The following is a 19,245-nucleotide window of genomic DNA, read 5'->3' as shown; positions in this document are numbered from 1 at the left end:
ACGATGGAAAGAATATTTCCCGTACATGGCCTGTGTGCACCGTGGTGCAGCTCTTGGAAATGATCTCTCAAGGTCGTTAAAAATTGAAATCTTGGTCTAGGCTTCAAGTCATCACAACATATCCAGAGTAGCCTGAAGGTGTGAAATCAATCACGCAACAATTACCCGTATACTGTTTCATGATTTTTTATACTTCCGAGGATTAGGTCAAAACTCGTCTAATCCTTGCATCGGCGGTTTCCCCGGGACGAGCGGGCTTTCATGAAAAACATCTTGAAATTGAATATAGCTGATTTGGAAAATTGGCTACTGTCTGGCTTATCGGCGTTTGCTTAGGCGCTATACTATGACCACACCTACCCGGCATGTCCTTTCGTCTTGATGAATTTAATGGTTCGTGTTGAAGGTAAGGTACTAATTTCATGGTATTGTTGATGTTGATACTACAATATCATCCAGATTTTTATTTATCGACACAATATCCGGACTGTTCTGAAGAACAAAGTGAAAATTCATGGATGTTGTTTGATAATGTAACGTCCTCTGCAAGTGTCCACCATTTCCCAATATTCTGCTTTGTTGCAACAGTTTGGACAAATAGAACCATCCGAACTTGTTTATGGTCTTTTCGGATTGGCTTTGGTGCAAGGGAAATGGTCACAGGAAGAAGGGTTCCGGAAAATGGGAAAAGAGGGAGTAAAATTACTCCTAAAATACCGTGCCAGAGCAGGAACGCATGCACCATGTGTACGGGTAAAATGTTGATGGCAACGTAGCGAGAGAGGGATAATCGATTGAGTAACGGAGAGCGAACACATTCACTGGCTATGGAAGCTGCGTGAAGTGCGGAGGCGTGCGTGAGGCGGTGGCCTGAGATCGGAAGGAGGGAGGGAGTTTGTGCCGGAAAAGTCCTGGCGTGTGCGGTGCACCAGGGGATAGATTTCGGTATCGAATTCAGTTCATTCTACACCGTCGCGTCGTCGTGGACCCGTTGCTAAGCGTCTGCCGCTATCGTCAGCGTGGAAACGTACGCCAGCGAGCACATTCCAGCAGCCACAGCAGCGGATGCAGTGATTCAAGCCAAACAGCTGCCACCGCCAGTGTGTTGGTTTTGTGAATTCGGTGAATCTTGTCTTGCCGGGAGTTTCTGCCGTCTTTCGGGGACGGAGGTATCGTTGGCGACAGTCGTGTTTTCCTTTGCTTTGCTGCAGTGTTTGTGAGCATAGTGTGGATATTGTATGTGAGAGTATATAGAAATTCTTATGCTTTTCAATAAAAAAACGATTAGCTCGACTTGTTGGAGGAATTTCAAATGCACGCCGATTGTTAACACCAAAATTCATCGATGCAGTCCAGCTCTCCAGCAAAATACGCACAGCATACATCAAAAGATAACATCGAAATGAGTTTTCATCAAGTAGATTTTATGAACAGATTTGTTGTTTAGAGGTTCGTATATCTTTACCCTGCAAGACGTGGCGACAAACCAGTACACATCGAATCAGGAAATTCACTTTCACTTTTACGGTTACAACAAATTCAATGAACGACGTGGGGAGAACGGGTCAGGATCATCGCCGGAATCGAGCTATCAATGATATGATGGCTGATAGAGTGCAATAGATAAAGTCGGCGCTATCGTAAACAGAGCGAGTGAATGTGAGGTCAGATAAGATAAAACGAGAGAGCGGTACATGGAGAGAAGCGAGAGATAGAGAAAGAAAGAGAGAAAGATCGCAGTGTGTGAGAATGAGCTGGTCCTGAAGATTCCATCCCGTCATAGCCGCACAGCGGTATGCCCCAAAAGCGTGCCGATTTCATTCAGTATCGATTTTGTTCGATTGCTCGTTCGAGAGACGCTGTGCAGCTCTACGCTTCCACTCCGGACCCAATCTTCAATCCAATCGGCATCCATCCACACTCGCTGGCACTGGCCCACTCCTATCGGTCCCCACACCGCTGTGCATACGAAATCAGGCCACTTGGAAGGATCGAACCCCGTCTTGAGTGGCTCGGGCAGCACAGCCGTAGTGATGGTGATGGTGTAACCTACATTCGGCAGGATCCCATGGTAACTTCCTACGAGACGACGCCAGGCTCGATCAGACGCCTAGAGTCCTTGCAGCTAGGATTACGGAACCATTCAGACAGGCTGCCGAGTGCATCACTGCAATCGCTTTAAGTTAGCGCCTGTACGGGGAAGGCAGGCGAGTAGCGTGAAACATGGGGGTCCATGGTCGTCCTTGAGACAAGTACCTTATCACCAACCTGCTGACCCTTCCGCGTACTGTTGTGATATGTAATTCAATGAATGAACTTTACGTTAACCGACGGCTATTCAGAAGTCAACCGGCTGTTGATCGATCAACGGTAAATAGTTAATCCGTTGGGTGGCTTATTTCTCCCATAGTTCAGTGTATTGGTCTGTTGGCGTGTGTGATTGTGTACATTTGTGTCTAGTGCGTATTTGAGATATTTCAAGAACTGTGATTCAACGCTATTGTATGTTGAGGTTTCGAAAGCAAACAAACGATAGCAGCATAATACAACTAAAGCCATATACGGATATAAACCCGACAAGTTGAATGTTTGCTGAAGTGTGTACTGCTTAGTATCTTACGCAGCAAAACTAGGCTTGGAGTGTGCCGATAAACCAATTCCGACGCAATGATGTACAACAGGCGTTGCAACAATATGTCCTATTGTGGGAAATCCTACTCGCTGCACAACTCATGTAATGTATAATTTAATGTTTCTTTGATTTGTTGTTTCCTGTTTCTTTTTATACATGTATCATTGCAAGTATCTCTTTCTTGTTATTTAGTTATAATCGTGGTACGATCTATTTAAATCTGCTTTTTCTACGCAATAACTATAGGCTATGTCTAATTATCCGATCCTGATTCAATTATTTCTTAACTTGTCAGTCATTGGGGGGTTTTACGATACTAGCCAGTTTTTGGCATCTGAAATCATATCAAGATTTCATAAAAAAACACATGACAAACTAGCCTCAGATTTTCGGCCTAGATTATTTCAACCTGAAAAAAATGTAAACAAATGTTGTTTCGTCGCAAAATTAATCATCATTGAATTTATTTGCTGGTGTCTAAATATTTGGTCAAGAAAAATGTATTAGGTTGTTTAAAATTTAGTAATGTTTGTACACAATTGACGAAGTAAATATGGCGGAACGTAACTCTCAAATGAGTTAACCCGGATGATGAATATTTTTCCATTGACCGGCTGAAACTTAAGTTTTCTGGCTTAAATTATAGAAGAAACCATTATTATTTTTCAAACATATCTAAGATGTTGGTCAGAACAGATATTGCACGTTCCTATTGCCTGTCAATAAATAATACAGTGTGCATTTGATAGTTCACACGTGATAATAAACTGGACGTATAATGAAAGTGGTAAAACTGGAAATATATGAAATATTCCAATCAACTCATCAACGAAGAACAAATAGGTTTTTTTGAAAATACATTAAGATGAATTTTGAATTTTTGAATTTTTTGGTTTTTTTAAAAATACATTAAAATGAATTTTGATTTTCGTCACAGAATGCAATTCCAATATGTGACAGCTGTTGAAAAACATCTGACAACCAGTAAAAAATTTGTTGACATTGAACATTGGTTAGGAGAACCCTGTAATGATGTGCATATTCATAAGTGACTTGTAAAACCCTGTGTATGAACAGGCCGTCACGTTCTTCCTGCTTGTAAAAAGAAATACAACGTCTCTGTGTTTTGTTTTTATTTACACAGCCACAAATCGCACTTTTGGCATCACTTCTTTTGCTATTGGTAATCGTAAAATAAGTGATGAGTCACACATAAAATAACTATGGGTGCTCATATTCTATTCGTTTAATCAATGATTCCTTGAAGAGAAAATATATTTTAAAACAGTAAATGATGTATTTTTTAGAATGTTCGTTTGTGAAATAGGGAGGGTTTGAAAAAGTTAAATTTTTTTATTATTATTTCATTTTTAAATAATTTCATTACTTCGCAGTTTTTTTATCAGAGATGTATATCGAGTCATATAAAAAAGAACTCAATAGAAATATGGGAAAATAATATGTGATTTCTTTATATTTGATGATTCATTAATCTTCTTGATTTATGAACCAACAAGTTCATAGTTGCTTGTTCAAAATGTTCAGCCATGTATGGTAAATAATTGTTTTATCTATAAAGCAATATTTTATACATAATTCAAAAAGCTCTGAAGTAATCGTTGATGCACGGTTGAAGAATTATTACGGTCAAAATTTAATCGATTAAAATAGTGTTTGTATCCATCAATATTTGTTTGGCTGTCATTAATTGGTGATGGCAGTCTGTCTTACTAGCCCTCATCAGCAAAAATATTAAATAATACTGATATAGGTCAGAGGTCGGCAAACTCTGCGGCCCGAAGAGTAAATATCTACCAACCAAAATATACCCTTAACGAATCACAGTTTTAATACCTTACACATAATTGAAGTACATCGTGATAGGTGTTTTTGCGTCATAACAAGTTTTTTCAAGGTAAAACTACCCAGAAGTACAGATTCCTTCTTAAAGAGTTTTTTTGTTTTGCTCAAAGGCTGAATTTTGTTTAGCTGCTTTGAAAATGTTGCTTTTGAGGAAACTTTTTTGGCAAGACAGTCCAACTATTATTATTATTATTATTATTATTATTATTATTATTATTATTATTCTTATTATTATTATTACTATTATTATTATTATTATTATTATTATTATTATTATTATTATTATTACTATTATTATTATTACTATTATTATTATTATTATTATTATTATTATTATTATTATTATTATTATTTTCATAACAGTTAAGCCCTGCGAAGATGAAACCGTATCTTTTATTCGTAGGACTGACTAACCTACTATGGGAAATCATTGAGTTGATTGAGCAAAGTACTGCGAGCCGTATGCAGCCCTTTGATTTCGAGATGGCAACTCTTAACCGTTCATATAACATGTTTCATATAACTTTTCATATAACTTTTTACTCTTGGTAGATTTATGTAGCTCTTTACGTGAAACTTTGTGAACATTTTAGGAGAAATGGACTCTTTCGGTGGCCAAGTTTGTCGACCACTAGCCTAGACCGAAAACGGTTATTGCGCCAAAGAAGAAGAGAAAACAAATATATTGCGACTATTTCCTTATTTGATGTTTGTACACAATTGACGAAGTAATTATGGCGAAACGTAACTGTCAAATGAGTTAGCCCGGATGATGAATATTTTTCCATTGGCCGGCTGAAACTTAAGTTTTCTGGCTTAAATTATAGAAGAAACCATTATTATTATTCAAACAGATATTGTACGTTCCTATTCCCTGTCAATTAATAATAGTGCGCATTCGATAGTTCGCACGAAATAATAGCATTCGATGTAAAACTGAAAATTTATGAAATATTCCAATCAACTCATTAACGAAGAACAAATATGATTTTTTGAAAGTTCATCAAAATGTCATTCGATTTTCCTCACACAATCTAATCCCGTAATATGCACTGTACTATAAAAATGAATTATTTTATTTTATCTTGGTCTGGGTTTTATAGTATGCATAATCCCAGTAAATAGCAAAAAAATAGTTTGTGTCTCACTGATTTTATGTGTACACTAATAGATTTGTCTAATCTCACGCAGTTCCCAATTATAATATCCTTCTGTCAATTCCAATGAGTTCCAATGCTTTCAAACAAATTTATTCTTTGTTTATAGCTTATCTTTTGTAGTACATTGTTCATTTTTTTTATTAGCTGCCAAAAAAATGATTTTTGTTGTTTCTTTGTTTTGCTGCACATCATAATGCTCCAGACTATTATATTTCATTTGAATTTAGTCCATGCAGAATCTCTCCGCTTACAAAGCTTCCCTCACCCTGAATTTTCATCACATCGGCCATCTTTTATTTGGAAGCAATTGTTAGTGAGGTATGTGGAACTACAATTTCCCACAGATTAATTGTCAGCAGTTTTTGTTGCCGTTGGCGTAACAATACTAAATCGATACAAAATCTTAGCTTCGCTATTGCATTTTACTGCTCTCATGAACGTAGACGGTTATCCTTTCCTCATGCGAGTTAATTTTTCGGTGTCCTTCTTGCACAAGTGTTCACCAGAGCTTCCGGTAAACCATAAGCATTTTTATGATAATGGTATATTTAATTCGCACAGGCTTCTTTTACGACGCTTCGCTTTTTGTGATCCAGCGCTTCCTCTTTTTCCTGCTTCACATCTTCGATGGCCAACGTCCGCCCATTGGTGTTGTTCCCACCCACTACGCTGTTCGCTACACACGCAGCGGTAATGTAATGTGCGCCATTTCGCAGAAATCCAATCAACATCAAATTTATGTTTACAGCACACTTCTTAGTGGATCGCCCGCCTTTCTGCTCCCGTCCACAGCACGCTTGACATAGGGTTTGACAGCATCATACCAACCAACCGCCAAGACACTCCGGTTCGCTCCAGTGACTGCGGATCTTTGGGGTTATTATTTTTCTTGCGTTTAAGTCGAGCAATAACAATATTCTTGTGCGGGATGTTCTTCATCTTTTTGGTAGGTGGGAGCCCTTTGTACACCCGAACGTGCCAGTCATCTTGCACTCATCCTCGGTTGGGGTGGCAAAAAAGGCTTTAGAACAGGTCGCCCGTGGGTTCAGGAGTTTAGGACACCTTACGAGCATTGCCCGCGAGGGAGTGAACAAAAAAGTACATTAGTATTTTTATGTGTTTATGACTCGCCCGGCTCTGGAGAGGTCCTTAATCTTTATTGCGATGCGGTGTGTGGTGTGTATGGCCTTTGTGTTTGTACAGTTGATCCAGTGTTTTATTGGCCCCATGTCTCATCAACTTCCCACCTCCACTGATACCCACACTCACACACACACGCACAACCATATTCACGTAGCAGAGACAAGCATTTTCCGATAAGAGAAGGCATGCTGAAGGAGACCGAAATCACCCTCGATCGAAAATGGTCGCTTATTCGACAGCCCCTTCTTTCCGTCTTTCCATGCTCGGTATGCGCAGTATGCTGGTCGTAAAACGATGTCGTCGCCGGCGTCCTCGTGACTTGGGGGAATGGGAAGCAAACATCATCCTTTACGGGCAGCAGCATCAGCAGCAGAATCGTCGATGGCAGAGTTCGGTCGATGGCTCGATTTCCCGTGATGCTGCTCTGCGGTAGGGGCGTTTTTATTGCGAAGCGCGTCAGCACAAGTGTGTTCAAAATGGCGCACGACACGGTACGGGAAACCATCTTGTGCATCGCAGGATAACGCACTCAAAAATTGCTAATCGAATTGGTTTTTCCGAACTCCGGAACGGTTGTGTGTTTGCTTCGCCAGGGTGGAAGGCTACAGCTACAGTGGAAGGATGTTTTGGGTTTGTTTGAGTAGTGTATCGATAGGTTATTGCAGATTTTTGTATTATACTTATTTTTTGTTACCATGCTCCGTGTAAAGTTACGGACCAGCTCACGACTGCACTATTGTTTAGATATTATATTATTTTGAACAAATGTTGGAAATTAAAAAGTTGGAAATAGTTTTTTTTTTTTCATGATGCATAGATGTATAACAATATTCAATTGATTGGATATGTTATCTGTAATTAGAACTGTATATGCTTGTTTTTAATTTATTGGTAAGATCGACAACGGCCACATCGTTTGGAATTATATTTGAAAACCATCGAATTATTTCAAGTCTTTTATATGGTTCTTGTCTCATTTACATAATAAATTTTACGCGGACCTATTTAATCACGTAGCTGATCTATAAATCCTGTACGTATTTATTATTATTTACGTTAAGCTACGCATCAACTGTCATAGTTAGTGATAAACCAGCGTGTAGGGTTTTCCCTTAAGCTTTTGTTCTCAAGTTGGACTTTTCGCTCAAAAATGTTGTGTCTGTATGTGTATTTTGTAAATTTTGTATGAAATTTGTAAAATAATGTAGAATTCTACGCAAACAATTTGCGTTACAAAAACTACATACTCTATACTACACCCAAAAACTATTATTTTTACAAGCAAACTAAATTTTTAGGTAATTGCAACTTATGACCCGGCCAAAACTACGCCGGCCCCGTAGTGAAGTTTTCAACTTGTACGACTTAATAACATGCCCATCATGGGTTCAAACCTCAGATGGACCGTCCCCCCGTAGCAAGGACTGACTTATTCGGCTGCGTGTTACTCAATAAGCCTCGAAAGACCTTATAGACCGGCATGTCCGCATAGGTCGTTATGCTAAATAGAAAAAAGTATCCTGCTAATGCTAAAAAAATGCATCGCTTATATTTGACTTAGTGCTCTCAATCTTTTTCCCTTGATATATTCGGAAGAATGTCCTTGTCGGTACTCAAGCAAAGGAATGGTCAAAGGCCAATGGAGCATTTATGATTGAACCATCTCTAAACCTCAGAATTAGTACGTTCATCGCCAGCACGATAATCTTAAATGTGATTTTTCAGTGCATATTTTTGTATCAATTTTATTCCGGAGATAACACATGGTCTGTCTTTCGCTTAGGCCTTTAATTTAGGCTAGGGGTGAATCACAATTTGTCACAATTGCCGTTTAGCTGAAATGGGCAAATGAAACGTTCGATTTAATCATTCCCAAGCCGTTTCGCCTTCCGGCTCTGTCGAGGACAATTTCATCGAACTATCAGGAACACGATCCGTCTGGGTAGCGGAGACAGATCCTTCCACCGCTCTTCGGGCGTCGATTCTCTGAATGGCGATTGTGTCTTCCCATAAAAACCTCAAATTCTTCCCCATATATACTACACGTTGTGGTGCGCTTGCCACGTAATTCGGCCCCGAAAGATAACATGGTGGTATTGTTGTGCGTGCTTGCAGAAGCGATTGATTTATCGCTTTATTGCACCACCGCTGCATCGTGACGGTTTGCGTTTCCGCCCGGGCTCTCGATTGTTCGGCAAAGCAGATTGCAGCAGCGCATAAGGAATTAGAGCAAATTGTTGGCTTTGGGATATGCATGGTGCAGACGACGATCTTTGCCTCCCGAGAAGCCCAGCAGCCTTTCTCGCTCGATTCGATGTCGCACCGTCGTAACACCCGGTCGTCCGTCTGGCATAGCGGAGCATTCCAGGATGATGAGGTTTGTTCTCGGAATGACGACCTAGATCGACGACGACGACGACGACGGTTGTAAGCTTAAATTGGTGCAATAAAACCCTCGCCAGCGGATTCCGGTTGAGTTTGTTGTTTCCTTTGTAGAAGTTTTTTTTCTCCTTGCAAAAGCACGTAGAAAAAAAACTTCAAAATTGTGAAACGGGCTCGAATTTTGATTGTGCATCATACCGAGTTGGCTAGGCTTGTGTGTTGTGTACGTACGATAGCTAAAATACGTTACTTTTTTCTGAAGGGTTCGTTTTAGACCTTGAGTTATCATGTTAGACGGCTCTGTGGAACTAGTCTAATGTTTGTTGAGCCACGGGTCCATAACGAATCGATTCTGCATCCGAGTGCATCACAGCAGGACGTTTACAATGTTTTAGAGGCAATATTGTTTTCTTTTTTTGCTGACCACCGGTGGCCACTGGTGGGTGTTTATATGTGTTGAAAGCGTCGTTCGTCATGGTCGATTGAATTTTTATAGTTTCGATTCGTGCAACATTGGTATTTTGTTTTGCTATTTCAATGCCTTGTTCATTTTTTAACTTCTTGTCTGATTTACATGTGCCACAGTACTTCATACTGGTACAGTGGATATGATTTACCATAAAAAATATAAAAGTAAAGTTTTTACACTAGTTTTTACGTTTGAATTCGTAATGTGTGTGTATTCAGATGAAACTCATCTTCCAGTTTGTTTCCATTTCCGTAAAAAGAGTGTAACGAATGTAGGAGTGTTGAAGCTTTGAACAACTGAGCATGGACTAAATATCCATATATATGATGCAAATAAGAAGGAAAGAGTAGGATGATGAAAACAACTGATTAGTTTGTAGGTTGTGTTAAATCGTAAAAAAATCGTTTAATTTATTATGATGTTTAAAAATTACACAATATTTCTTCTTCTTCTTTTGGCACAACAACCGCTGCCGGTCAAGGGCTGTCTGTACCCACTAATGAAGTGGGCTTGGCTTTCAGTGACTTATTGTTACCATAGCAGGATAGTCAGTCCTACGCATGGAGGCGCGGTCTATTATTCGGGGCTTGAACCCATGACGGACATGTTGTTAAGTCGTTTGAGTTAACGACTGTACCACCAGACCGGCACCAGACGCAATATTTACGCAATGAAAAAAAAAAACTTTGCTTGTTTGATAGTGTGTTTTGAGGGTGTTAGACCATTGAATGGTAAATAATGTATAATAAAAATAAGATTCACGTAAGTTGCATAACCGTTAAATAAAACAGTTGAAGATTTAGTAGTAAATAATAATAATAATAATAATAATAATAATAATAATAATAATAATAATAATAATAAAAATAATGCGTTTTAAGGCTAAATATCTTCAAACTATTCGATATTTGCATTGAAGCTGGCAGAAACACTCACTTAAACAGTTATTTAGTGGTAGAATTCTTTCAAACGAGTGATCAAAGTGTATTCTGGATTTAGTAATCATTTTCAAAATCGTTACTATTATTTTTATCCACAGCAAAATTCGTTTTGCATTTCTCAATTCGTGTGTCACTACAGTAAAATTCGCTTTAAACTGAATATTCAAACGAAATGTTGAATTTATAACCTATTTAAAGTGAAGAAACTTAATCTCCTTTTTGGCCACAGTTTGCCAGAACACATAAAACAGTACATTTTCGTATACTATTTACGCGAAATGTATCAAGCGTGCGATATTCAGAAGCTTTCGAATAAAGTATATGATCCCAAACAATTGCTTATAATTTTTCAAATACCTATTTGACGTAGTTTTTTTAGAACTCTTACATTTGTAGACCAAAAATTATCTTACAATTCCGTAAGTTGAAAAAATGGCAAACAAAGAACCAGAGCTGAATAGCGCGCCCGCACACACACACACATACCCACATACACGCACGTACAGAAAAAGAAGAATCTGGATTTAAGCTTTTTCATTCATTTCCATCCGGACCGCATTTCCATCGACGTGATCTTGTTTTTACATCGTCGATTCTAGGCATTTGAAGTTAAATCCTGCCATTCATGCACGGCGCGATCGTCGCATGTACGCGGAAAGGCGCCGCTCCTTTATGCTGATGAAACCGTACACAAAGTCCCCAGGAAGGACATCCAGTCTGAAAGAACGCACAACACCATGACCAACTTCCGCTCTTCTTCCGCCTTGCCGTAACAGGGCGAGGGAGAACGAGCGAGCGCGCGTCAGCCACAGTCGGCCATGTTGATTTTACCGGATGATAAGCGCGTGGGAGGACGCTGAGGACGGACACGGCAAGATGGAGTCGCTTTTGAGTCAGCGATGCAAGCATTTCTTTTTCCGTTGGGTTCGCATTTTTCAATTTCATTTCCACCCAATCTTCCTGCTCTGTTCCGAACGTTTCTTCCCCGAATGTGATTGTAGAGTTCTGGCAACCCCGGGGGAGAGACGACAACGCTTTCGGTTTTTCGGCTTCCTCCTAAGCGATAAATGTGTACTGCGCTGTGTGTGTGTTTGCGTGTGTTTGTGTACAGGCAACCTTTTCTATTCATAAATGAAAATAAAAATACTTTCAAGAAAATGAAAAACCTGCCACCCTTCTTTGTTGCGCCCTGCAATAACCCACTTCAGAGGAGACGCAGGGGTGTCTGCCGCCCCTCCACAGCCATCGTGTTTTAGAACACTATTCCGTCATCGTGCAATTGAGGCAGCACGTCCGTTTGATTGCCTAAAGTCATAGCGTTTGTTCGCTTTTAAATTCAAAAATATCCGCATTCATCCACCCTCGCACACCCACACACTCACCGATACACCGAGCGGCGAATGGCCATATCCTACCAAGTGCCATCCGCACTGGACGGATTTTCTGCGGCCATGCGGGGCAAGCACAGGATAAAAATCTGTCCCCCATTTTTTCTCCCCGGTTGGTTGGAGGCACACAAAAAAGATCGAAGGACGGACAGGGCAAGGTGGGTGGAAGCGGTTCTTTGCAAAAAGTGAGGTGTGGACTTGCTCTACAGCGGACCGATGGTGTGGTGGTTGCGCCAAACGATTCCATGGGCCACTGTTTTTACATCGTACAAGCCCTATCGCGATGATACAGCCTTTGCTGTGGGTCCTGGTTTCTGTTCGGAGGCGTGTTTCCAGCCATCTGGAGTATGGTTGGAGAATATAATAACTGCTAGGCAAGCCCGGAAAGTGGTGGTGATTTGGTTGGTGGGCGATATGAATAAGTAAGAAGGTGAACGAGAAACCAGCAGGAGGGAAAGGAGACCTGCTGCTGTCGCGGAAGTATAAAACAAACAAAAAACAAAATGGCCGCAAGGGATTGCTTTTGTACACCGGGACTACCGAGCGCCATCGAAGCGTGTGTTGTTTACTTAGCCCTATTCATAATGGCGTTCTGCACATATCGGACGATGTACACTGAACGCGTCCGCGAACCTCTACCGCTCGTGCCGGCACGTGTTTTGGCACAAAAAATGGCTCTTTCAAAACACGACACCAGTGGCTTTTTTCCCTCATTCAATGCTCATTGTATCTCGATTCAAAAATTAATTCCACATGCTAGCGAACGTTATTGTGCTCGAGATGATGATTTATGAAGCACTATGGTGGGTTGGTATCATGCGATGGTCAGCTGCAGTCGCTACGTTGAAGAACGCCCACACACAATGTTGGCCCTTACTGGCAGGCAATAAATTTCTCGTTTTTTGTTTCGTCAATAAAAATCTATAATCCGATTTTGTTTCTATTGCCTTCCGCCGAGTGCACAGGTTTGGAGCGCAATTTTTTTTTTTTTTTTTTTTCAATACGATTTAGAGACCCCGGAACATTTGTCCCCAATATTTTATCAACGAAGCGAAGAGTCGCCATTTCTAGAAGTAATTAATTTGTAAAACGCAAATTATATGCTCTTCTTTTCCAGTTTCCTCACCCGATAGCGTGCCCAACCAACACACCTACGTGCAGTATGTCGACTCGGACATGTACAACACTTCCGGCCAGGGACAGACGCAAATGTAAGTGTTCCTGATTTGCCTGATGTCGTGAACATTTCGATAGTTCAATCACAAATGAATCAAACTGTGGTATTGAAAAAATATATATTAAAATTAGCAAGACCGATCAGGCGAAACCGTCGAGGGGAGTCCCTCGTAAAGCTATGAAAAAGCCGTAATGTTAAGCAAATTGTATAACGTTAGGCGCTTAAAGCAATCAGGAATCGTCCCTCAGCGCAATCCGGCCAGTGGTTCGTTGTGCTGATTTTCGTATTAATTATTTGTATTACAATTAACATTCCAGGTCCTATCCCGTGTACACCGTTGGGGATTACGGCACAAATGGGCAGCAGCAGCAACAGCAGTACTACACCACGGGCGGAACCTACGGTACAGCGGGTGCTGGCACGGGAAGCACTCACACCGACACTACCGGCAACGGCACCAGCAACGGTACCGGCACCACCGGAACTGGCCCGAACGGCGTCAATGGCAGCGTATCGTCCGGCAACGGCGGTTCCGCTGCCGGCAACGCTAATCAGCAGCAGTACATTGTGCCCGTGGATGAGTCGGTCCTGCTCGGCAGTGCCGGCAGCGGGAACACTTCCGGTACGCAACAGCAGCAGTCCGATTCGTCGCCACAAAACATGACGGTAAGTGTGTGTGTGAGCACGCTTGCATCGCGGTACCGTTCCGCGAAGGAAGGCGGCGGATATGAAATAATGACCATGGATCGATGCAATCTGGTGACCGCAACCATACACCGCCGAGTTTGCTCACCAGCCGCTTTCCCCCCTAACGTGCACATATCCCGAACGATTTGTGTTGGCAAAATCGGCTCCCAGCGGCAGCCGAGCGAACACAACAGAGCGCGGTATGCGAATCCGCAGAAGTGTCTGCGGTTAACCGCGGGATGATGCTGATGGAGCACCGCCCGCACAATGCACACGCATCGCCGGATGATTGTTTTCCAGAACGGATGTGTTCCTACCGGTAATTGATAGTGGCCTGACACCGCGAGCAGCGAACCATGAAACAGGCTCATTTTTTATTCCTTTTTTCGGTTCGGTTATTCATCGCGGTGTACTATTGTCCTTCGAGAAACCCTCCCACCTTGGTGGTTGGGTCACCGGTTCGATCGAGCTTTGTTTTTACACCAATTTTCGAATCGTCGATGGTTTATCACACATCCTCGGCGCCACATCGCTCGGCGGTTTTGCTGTTCTCGTTGTGTCCCCCAATGTGGTTGATTGGGGTTTTTGTTACCATGCTTTTGATTTGTTTTCGCCGCACTTTGGATCCGCCGGTAGAGTTGTTATTTAATTAACTCGCGCGCCAAACCAATTATTTGCCAGCTTGATGTATGAAGCGAGTATGTTTGTGCGGATTTTCCCACCCATTTGATTCGCTCAGAAACAACCGCGAATCATTTGCGCCGATGCACAATATTTATCTTTTGCATACAATTATTTTGCAATCGTATTACCTCATTCGACAGGTTGTGTGCATAATTGCATTCGGCATAAGTGTCTATAAAAACACATAAATTTCATCATTTAAATGTTGCATTCTGTTTAAGCCTGAGATCTCCAAACTACGGCCCTTGAGAGGCTATAATCTGGCCTGCGATGGCCGTGTAATGGTTAAAATAAATATTATTTTAATTATTATTAGTGGACGGTAGGTAAAGACGGTTACTTACTTATCCGGCGCTACAACTGCTTTGCGGTCTTGGCCTGCCTTAGGAGTATCCGAACCCGCTCACGGTCTCGCGCCTTCGTCTGCCTATCCGTTATCCTGGCCATAATAGCGGACGCCTGCACGCCATCTTGCCACTTCAATTTGCGCCTACCACGCCTCCTCTTTCTCAAATTTGGACAGTATCCATGTCTCAGAGGCGTACATGAGTACCGGAACTATATAGGTACTATATAGTCCCAGCTTCGTCCGTCGCGACAGGTTCTTAGATATGAACTGATTTTTCAGGCTATAGAATGACCGGTTGGCAGACTTTGCTACCATTCCATTGTCGTTGCTGACCTTTGACCCAAGATAGGTGAATTCTGGGATGACTTTAAAAGTGCGTTCACCTATCTGTACGTCATTCCTAGTTTCTGATTATTTATTGGTAGGGCACCATCAGTTTGGTCTTTGCATCGTTTATCTGCAATCCGAGGTTCACTGCCGCCAGCTCGATCCCTTGGTAGGCTTCTGCTACATAGGAGAGCCACCGGCCAAAGATGTCTATATCATCAGCGTATGCCAGGATCTGGGTTGACTTATAGAAGATGGTTCCCGTAGTCTCCACCCTCGAGTCACGAATGGCCATCTCTAGCGCCCAGTTGAATAGGAGCCAGGCAAACCCGTCCCCTGGCGGTATCAAAAAGCCCTAAGAGTTTACCTAACCTAGGTGGATGGAAAAGACGGATACATTAGGGAAAATGTAAAAAAAACTGGTGATATATAATGCAGCGATCATAAAAATGTGCAGGCCCCATTTTTAAATTCATATTTTATCAGAAAACTTGTTGAATCTTAAGAGTCTATCTTATTTTATATTATTGGTATCAATTAAAACATATTCAGTGCAGTGCAGTTTTATCATGTTCTCCCTTATAGTATAGGACTTCCCTTTATTAAAATAGTCAAGCCCACAACCCCGTAAGTTTGGTGGACTTTAGGCTATTTTTCCATCAAATCAAAATTCAACTTCATGATGTTTGAAATCCCATATAATCTGTTATCTATTCCTGAATGGTGTCATATCAATATGGGCTCTTCTTCTTGTAGTCAATTGACGTTGCAAGGATTTGACTATCCGGCTGCGTGGTAATGAATTAAGTCTCGAAAGCCAGTATAGACCGGGCATGTCCGCGTAGGACGTTACGTCAAATAGAAGAAGATAATAACATCTGTTAATCAACAATTGATAGCAGAAGCAAAATAGTAGCTCATTTCGATGTCCACCTTACCCCTTGATTGCGTGTCTGTCTTTCCCAGTTTGGTGCCATGATGCTTTTTAATGTTAAATTTTTTAATAATTACTTTCATCCAATATTTATGAGAATTGTCCTACTTTACCTATTTTTGGCTTTTTAAAATCGATAATCAACCAGCTTTAATAATGGAAAGCTGAATAAATTTGATATATTCAGTTAGTATTTTCTTATCAAACCAACATTTAAAAGTATTCCCAATAGCTAAAGGTTGAGTCAAAAGAAGGGCCCTTAACACCGTAATTTGCATAACAATGCGGCACGCAAATTGATAGTTTTGGAGATCCCTGGTTTAGAAAATCAAGGACAAGAATTTAAAGGCTATCAAATATATTATTTAATTGCAACTTTTGTTGTATTTGCGTTTTCGGTAGCGTTTGGTGCAGTATAGTATGTATATACTGAGGAGACATTTATATCTCTTGATCTCTAATACGTTCATTCATTGTGACGGAATGTTGTCACAATGTGCTTAAATTCATCATTGATGCGAACATAATTTAGTTATAAATAAATATTCCCAGCCTTCTCTCCAGAAACAAAGATGTTTTAACAAGAGCTCATCTAATAATATCATCTCTACGCGAATTGCATCATCTATGGTCAATAGTTAACGACGTTATTTCGATCTAGTACTGCACGTGCACTAGTACCTAATTATGCTTTTACATTAATCGCTTCATAAACTCATCTCAATTCACGCTTCAAAACTGCACCCAACAAAAAAACTAACACTAAGCTATTTCTCTCTTCTCTTTCTCTTTCTCTCTCTCTCTATATCTATTTCTTCTCATCTGCTCTATCTCTTTTTTCCTCTGTCTCTCTCTCTATCTCTCTACTAACATCATTCCCCACTGCGCTTTCGTCCTTGCTTGTAAATTGTGTGTTTTGGTTTGGCGTCATTTGCTCACATTCGCTTCACTTCAACCCTTCATCAACACCCATACAGGACGTAGCGTCCTACTTGCACGCGCACCAAACGGCGTCCGCTGGTCAGGAGCTCGACTCCGCGCCCAATATGACCCACGCGGCCCGCGTACTGCCCGCCACGGTAAGGACGCACTCGCATTTTCCACATTGCCTGTCGTTGCTAGTTGAATTACGAACCTCTGATCGAACCTACCAACTTGTTGTGGGTTAAAAGGACCCGTCTAATTCGCTTCCGCACCTTTTTTCGCCCTCCGCAGGTGAGCTGGCTGATGGAGAACTACGAAACGGCGGACGGTGTCAGCTTGCCGAGGTCGACACTGTACAACCACTACATGTGGCACTGCAACGAGAACAAGCTGGACGCGGTGAATGCGGCCAGCTTCGGCAAGCTGATCCGTTCGGTGTTTAGCGGGCTGCGGACACGCCGGCTGGGCACGCGGGGCAACAGCAAGTACCACTACTACGGCATTCGCATCAAACCGACGTCTCCGCTGGTGCATGCGATCGAGTGTAAGCCTCAGCACGGTTCGGGCGGTGTTGGCGGGCTCGGCGGAATGGTTGGTCATCATCAGCAGCTGGGTGGAAGCAACGGGCTCGGTGGCGGAAATGGAACGGGCGGCAACAATGGGATGCATGGCCACGCCGGTGGCGGCAATCACGCGAACGGACTGCACGGCAGCAATGGCAGTTCCATGGCGCACGGTGGTGGTGGTGGTGGTGGTGGTGGCGGCGGTGGCCATTTACAGCAAGGTGTGGTTGGTGGTGCAAATGGTGGCGGTGGAAGTGGAGGCGGCCATGGTATGGCGATGCACCATGGTCGTGGTAAGAAGAACAGCTTCAAAGCGGAAATGCCCGAGTCCTGTGCGCAGGTAAGTAATGGAGCTTTTTTCCACTTTTACCGTGCTGACCTGTCGTTTGCTTTCGTTTGCAGTATCTGGGCGATCCGAACGGTGCCATACCGCAGTTTCCGATCATTGACATGATTCATCCCCTGCCGGACGATATCACAATGGAGGACGTGGACACGCTGCGCTCGATCTACCGCGAGCACTGCGAGGCGTTCCTGGATGCTATCCTGAACCTGGACTTCAACATGATCGAATCGCTGTGGCGCGAGTTTTGGCGCGCCGAGAACAACAACAACAACGGGGACGAGTGCGAGGAGGAAAAGTATCTCAGCAAGCAGAAGCTGTACCTGCTGACGCAGTGCGAACCGGTGCAGGAGTTTGTCAAGCACGTCGACCTCCAGTTCTACCAGAGCATGGTGGACGTGCTGATCCCGGACGTGCTGCGACCGATACCGACCGGGCTGACCCAGGCGATTCGCAACTTTGCGAAGAACCTCGAGAACTGGCTTACGTCGGCGATGGGCGGCTGCCCGGAGCCGATCGTCGCGATAAAGCTGTCGGCGGTGGCCGCCTTTGGGCAGACGCTGCGCCGCTACACCTCGCTCAACCATCTGGCGCAGGCGGCCCGGGCCGTGCTGCAGAACGGCACGCAGATCGCCCAGATGCTGAGCGATCTGAACCGGGTCGACTTCCGCAATGTGCAGGAGCAAGCCTCCTGGATCTGCCAGTGCGATACGGCGGTGGTGCAGCGGCTCGAGAACGACTTCAAGGCCGCCCTGCAGCAGCAGAACACGCTCGAGCAGTGGGCGGGCTGGCTGCAGAACGTGGTCGATGACGCGCTGCAGGAGTACCGGGGCAAGCCGAGCTTCGTGCATGCCGCCAGACAGTTTCTGCTCAAGTGGAGCTTCTACAGCTCGATGGTGATCCGCGATCTGACGCTCCGGTCGGCCGGCAGCTTCGGCAGCTTCCACCTTATACGGCTGCTGTACGACGAGTACATGTTCTTCATCATCGAGCATAAGGTGGCGAAGGCGACCAACACTACGCCGATTGCGGTTATGGGAGAGGTAGGTAGTCACGAGCGGCACAAAGCATCACAAGCACAACCGGCTTAGGATACAAGTCGAAAAAGCTCTTTTACGCCCTATTGTTAAGATCTGGCATTTAACATTTGTTCCCGTGTAGTTTTAACACTCTGGGCGCTGTGTAGCTCGGTTTGGAATCACAGCTTTGTTCACTCTCCTTCTCTGTGATTGGTCTCTTAGCAACTCTTAGCAGAGAGTATTGCAGCGGGAAGCAAGAG

At 42.9% G+C, this 19,245-nt stretch overlaps 1 protein-coding gene across 9 annotated transcripts in view; it reads left to right on the top strand.

The window, feature by feature from the left end:
• LOC121603658 (DNA-binding protein RFX2) overlaps positions 1-19,245 on the top strand; it is a 33,245-nt gene that overhangs the window by 10,721 nt on the left and 3,279 nt on the right. For 6 of the 9 annotated variants that reach the window (XM_041932723.1, XM_041932724.1, XM_041932725.1 and 3 more), the window contains 5 exons: positions 13,096-13,189; positions 13,473-13,821; positions 17,114-17,215; positions 17,352-17,963; positions 18,026-19,009. In XM_041932723.1, the coding sequence (XP_041788657.1) occupies positions 13,096-13,189; positions 13,473-13,821; positions 17,114-17,215; positions 17,352-17,963; positions 18,026-19,009 (2,141 nt within the window). Of the gene's footprint in view, positions 1-958; positions 2,735-13,095; positions 13,190-13,472; positions 13,822-17,113; positions 17,216-17,351; positions 17,964-18,025; positions 19,010-19,245 lie in introns of those variants that run through there. The other 3 variants (XM_041932731.1, XM_041932730.1, XM_041932729.1) reach the window with 3 other exon arrangements.

This window comes from Anopheles merus, chromosome 2R, assembly GCF_017562075.2.
Source record: "Anopheles merus strain MAF chromosome 2R, AmerM5.1, whole genome shotgun sequence".
In the NCBI taxonomy this organism is placed as follows: domain Eukaryota; kingdom Metazoa; phylum Arthropoda; class Insecta; order Diptera; family Culicidae; genus Anopheles; species Anopheles merus.
The sequence above is the reverse complement of the archived record's forward strand: the minus strand, read 5'-3'. Positions and strand labels throughout refer to the sequence as shown.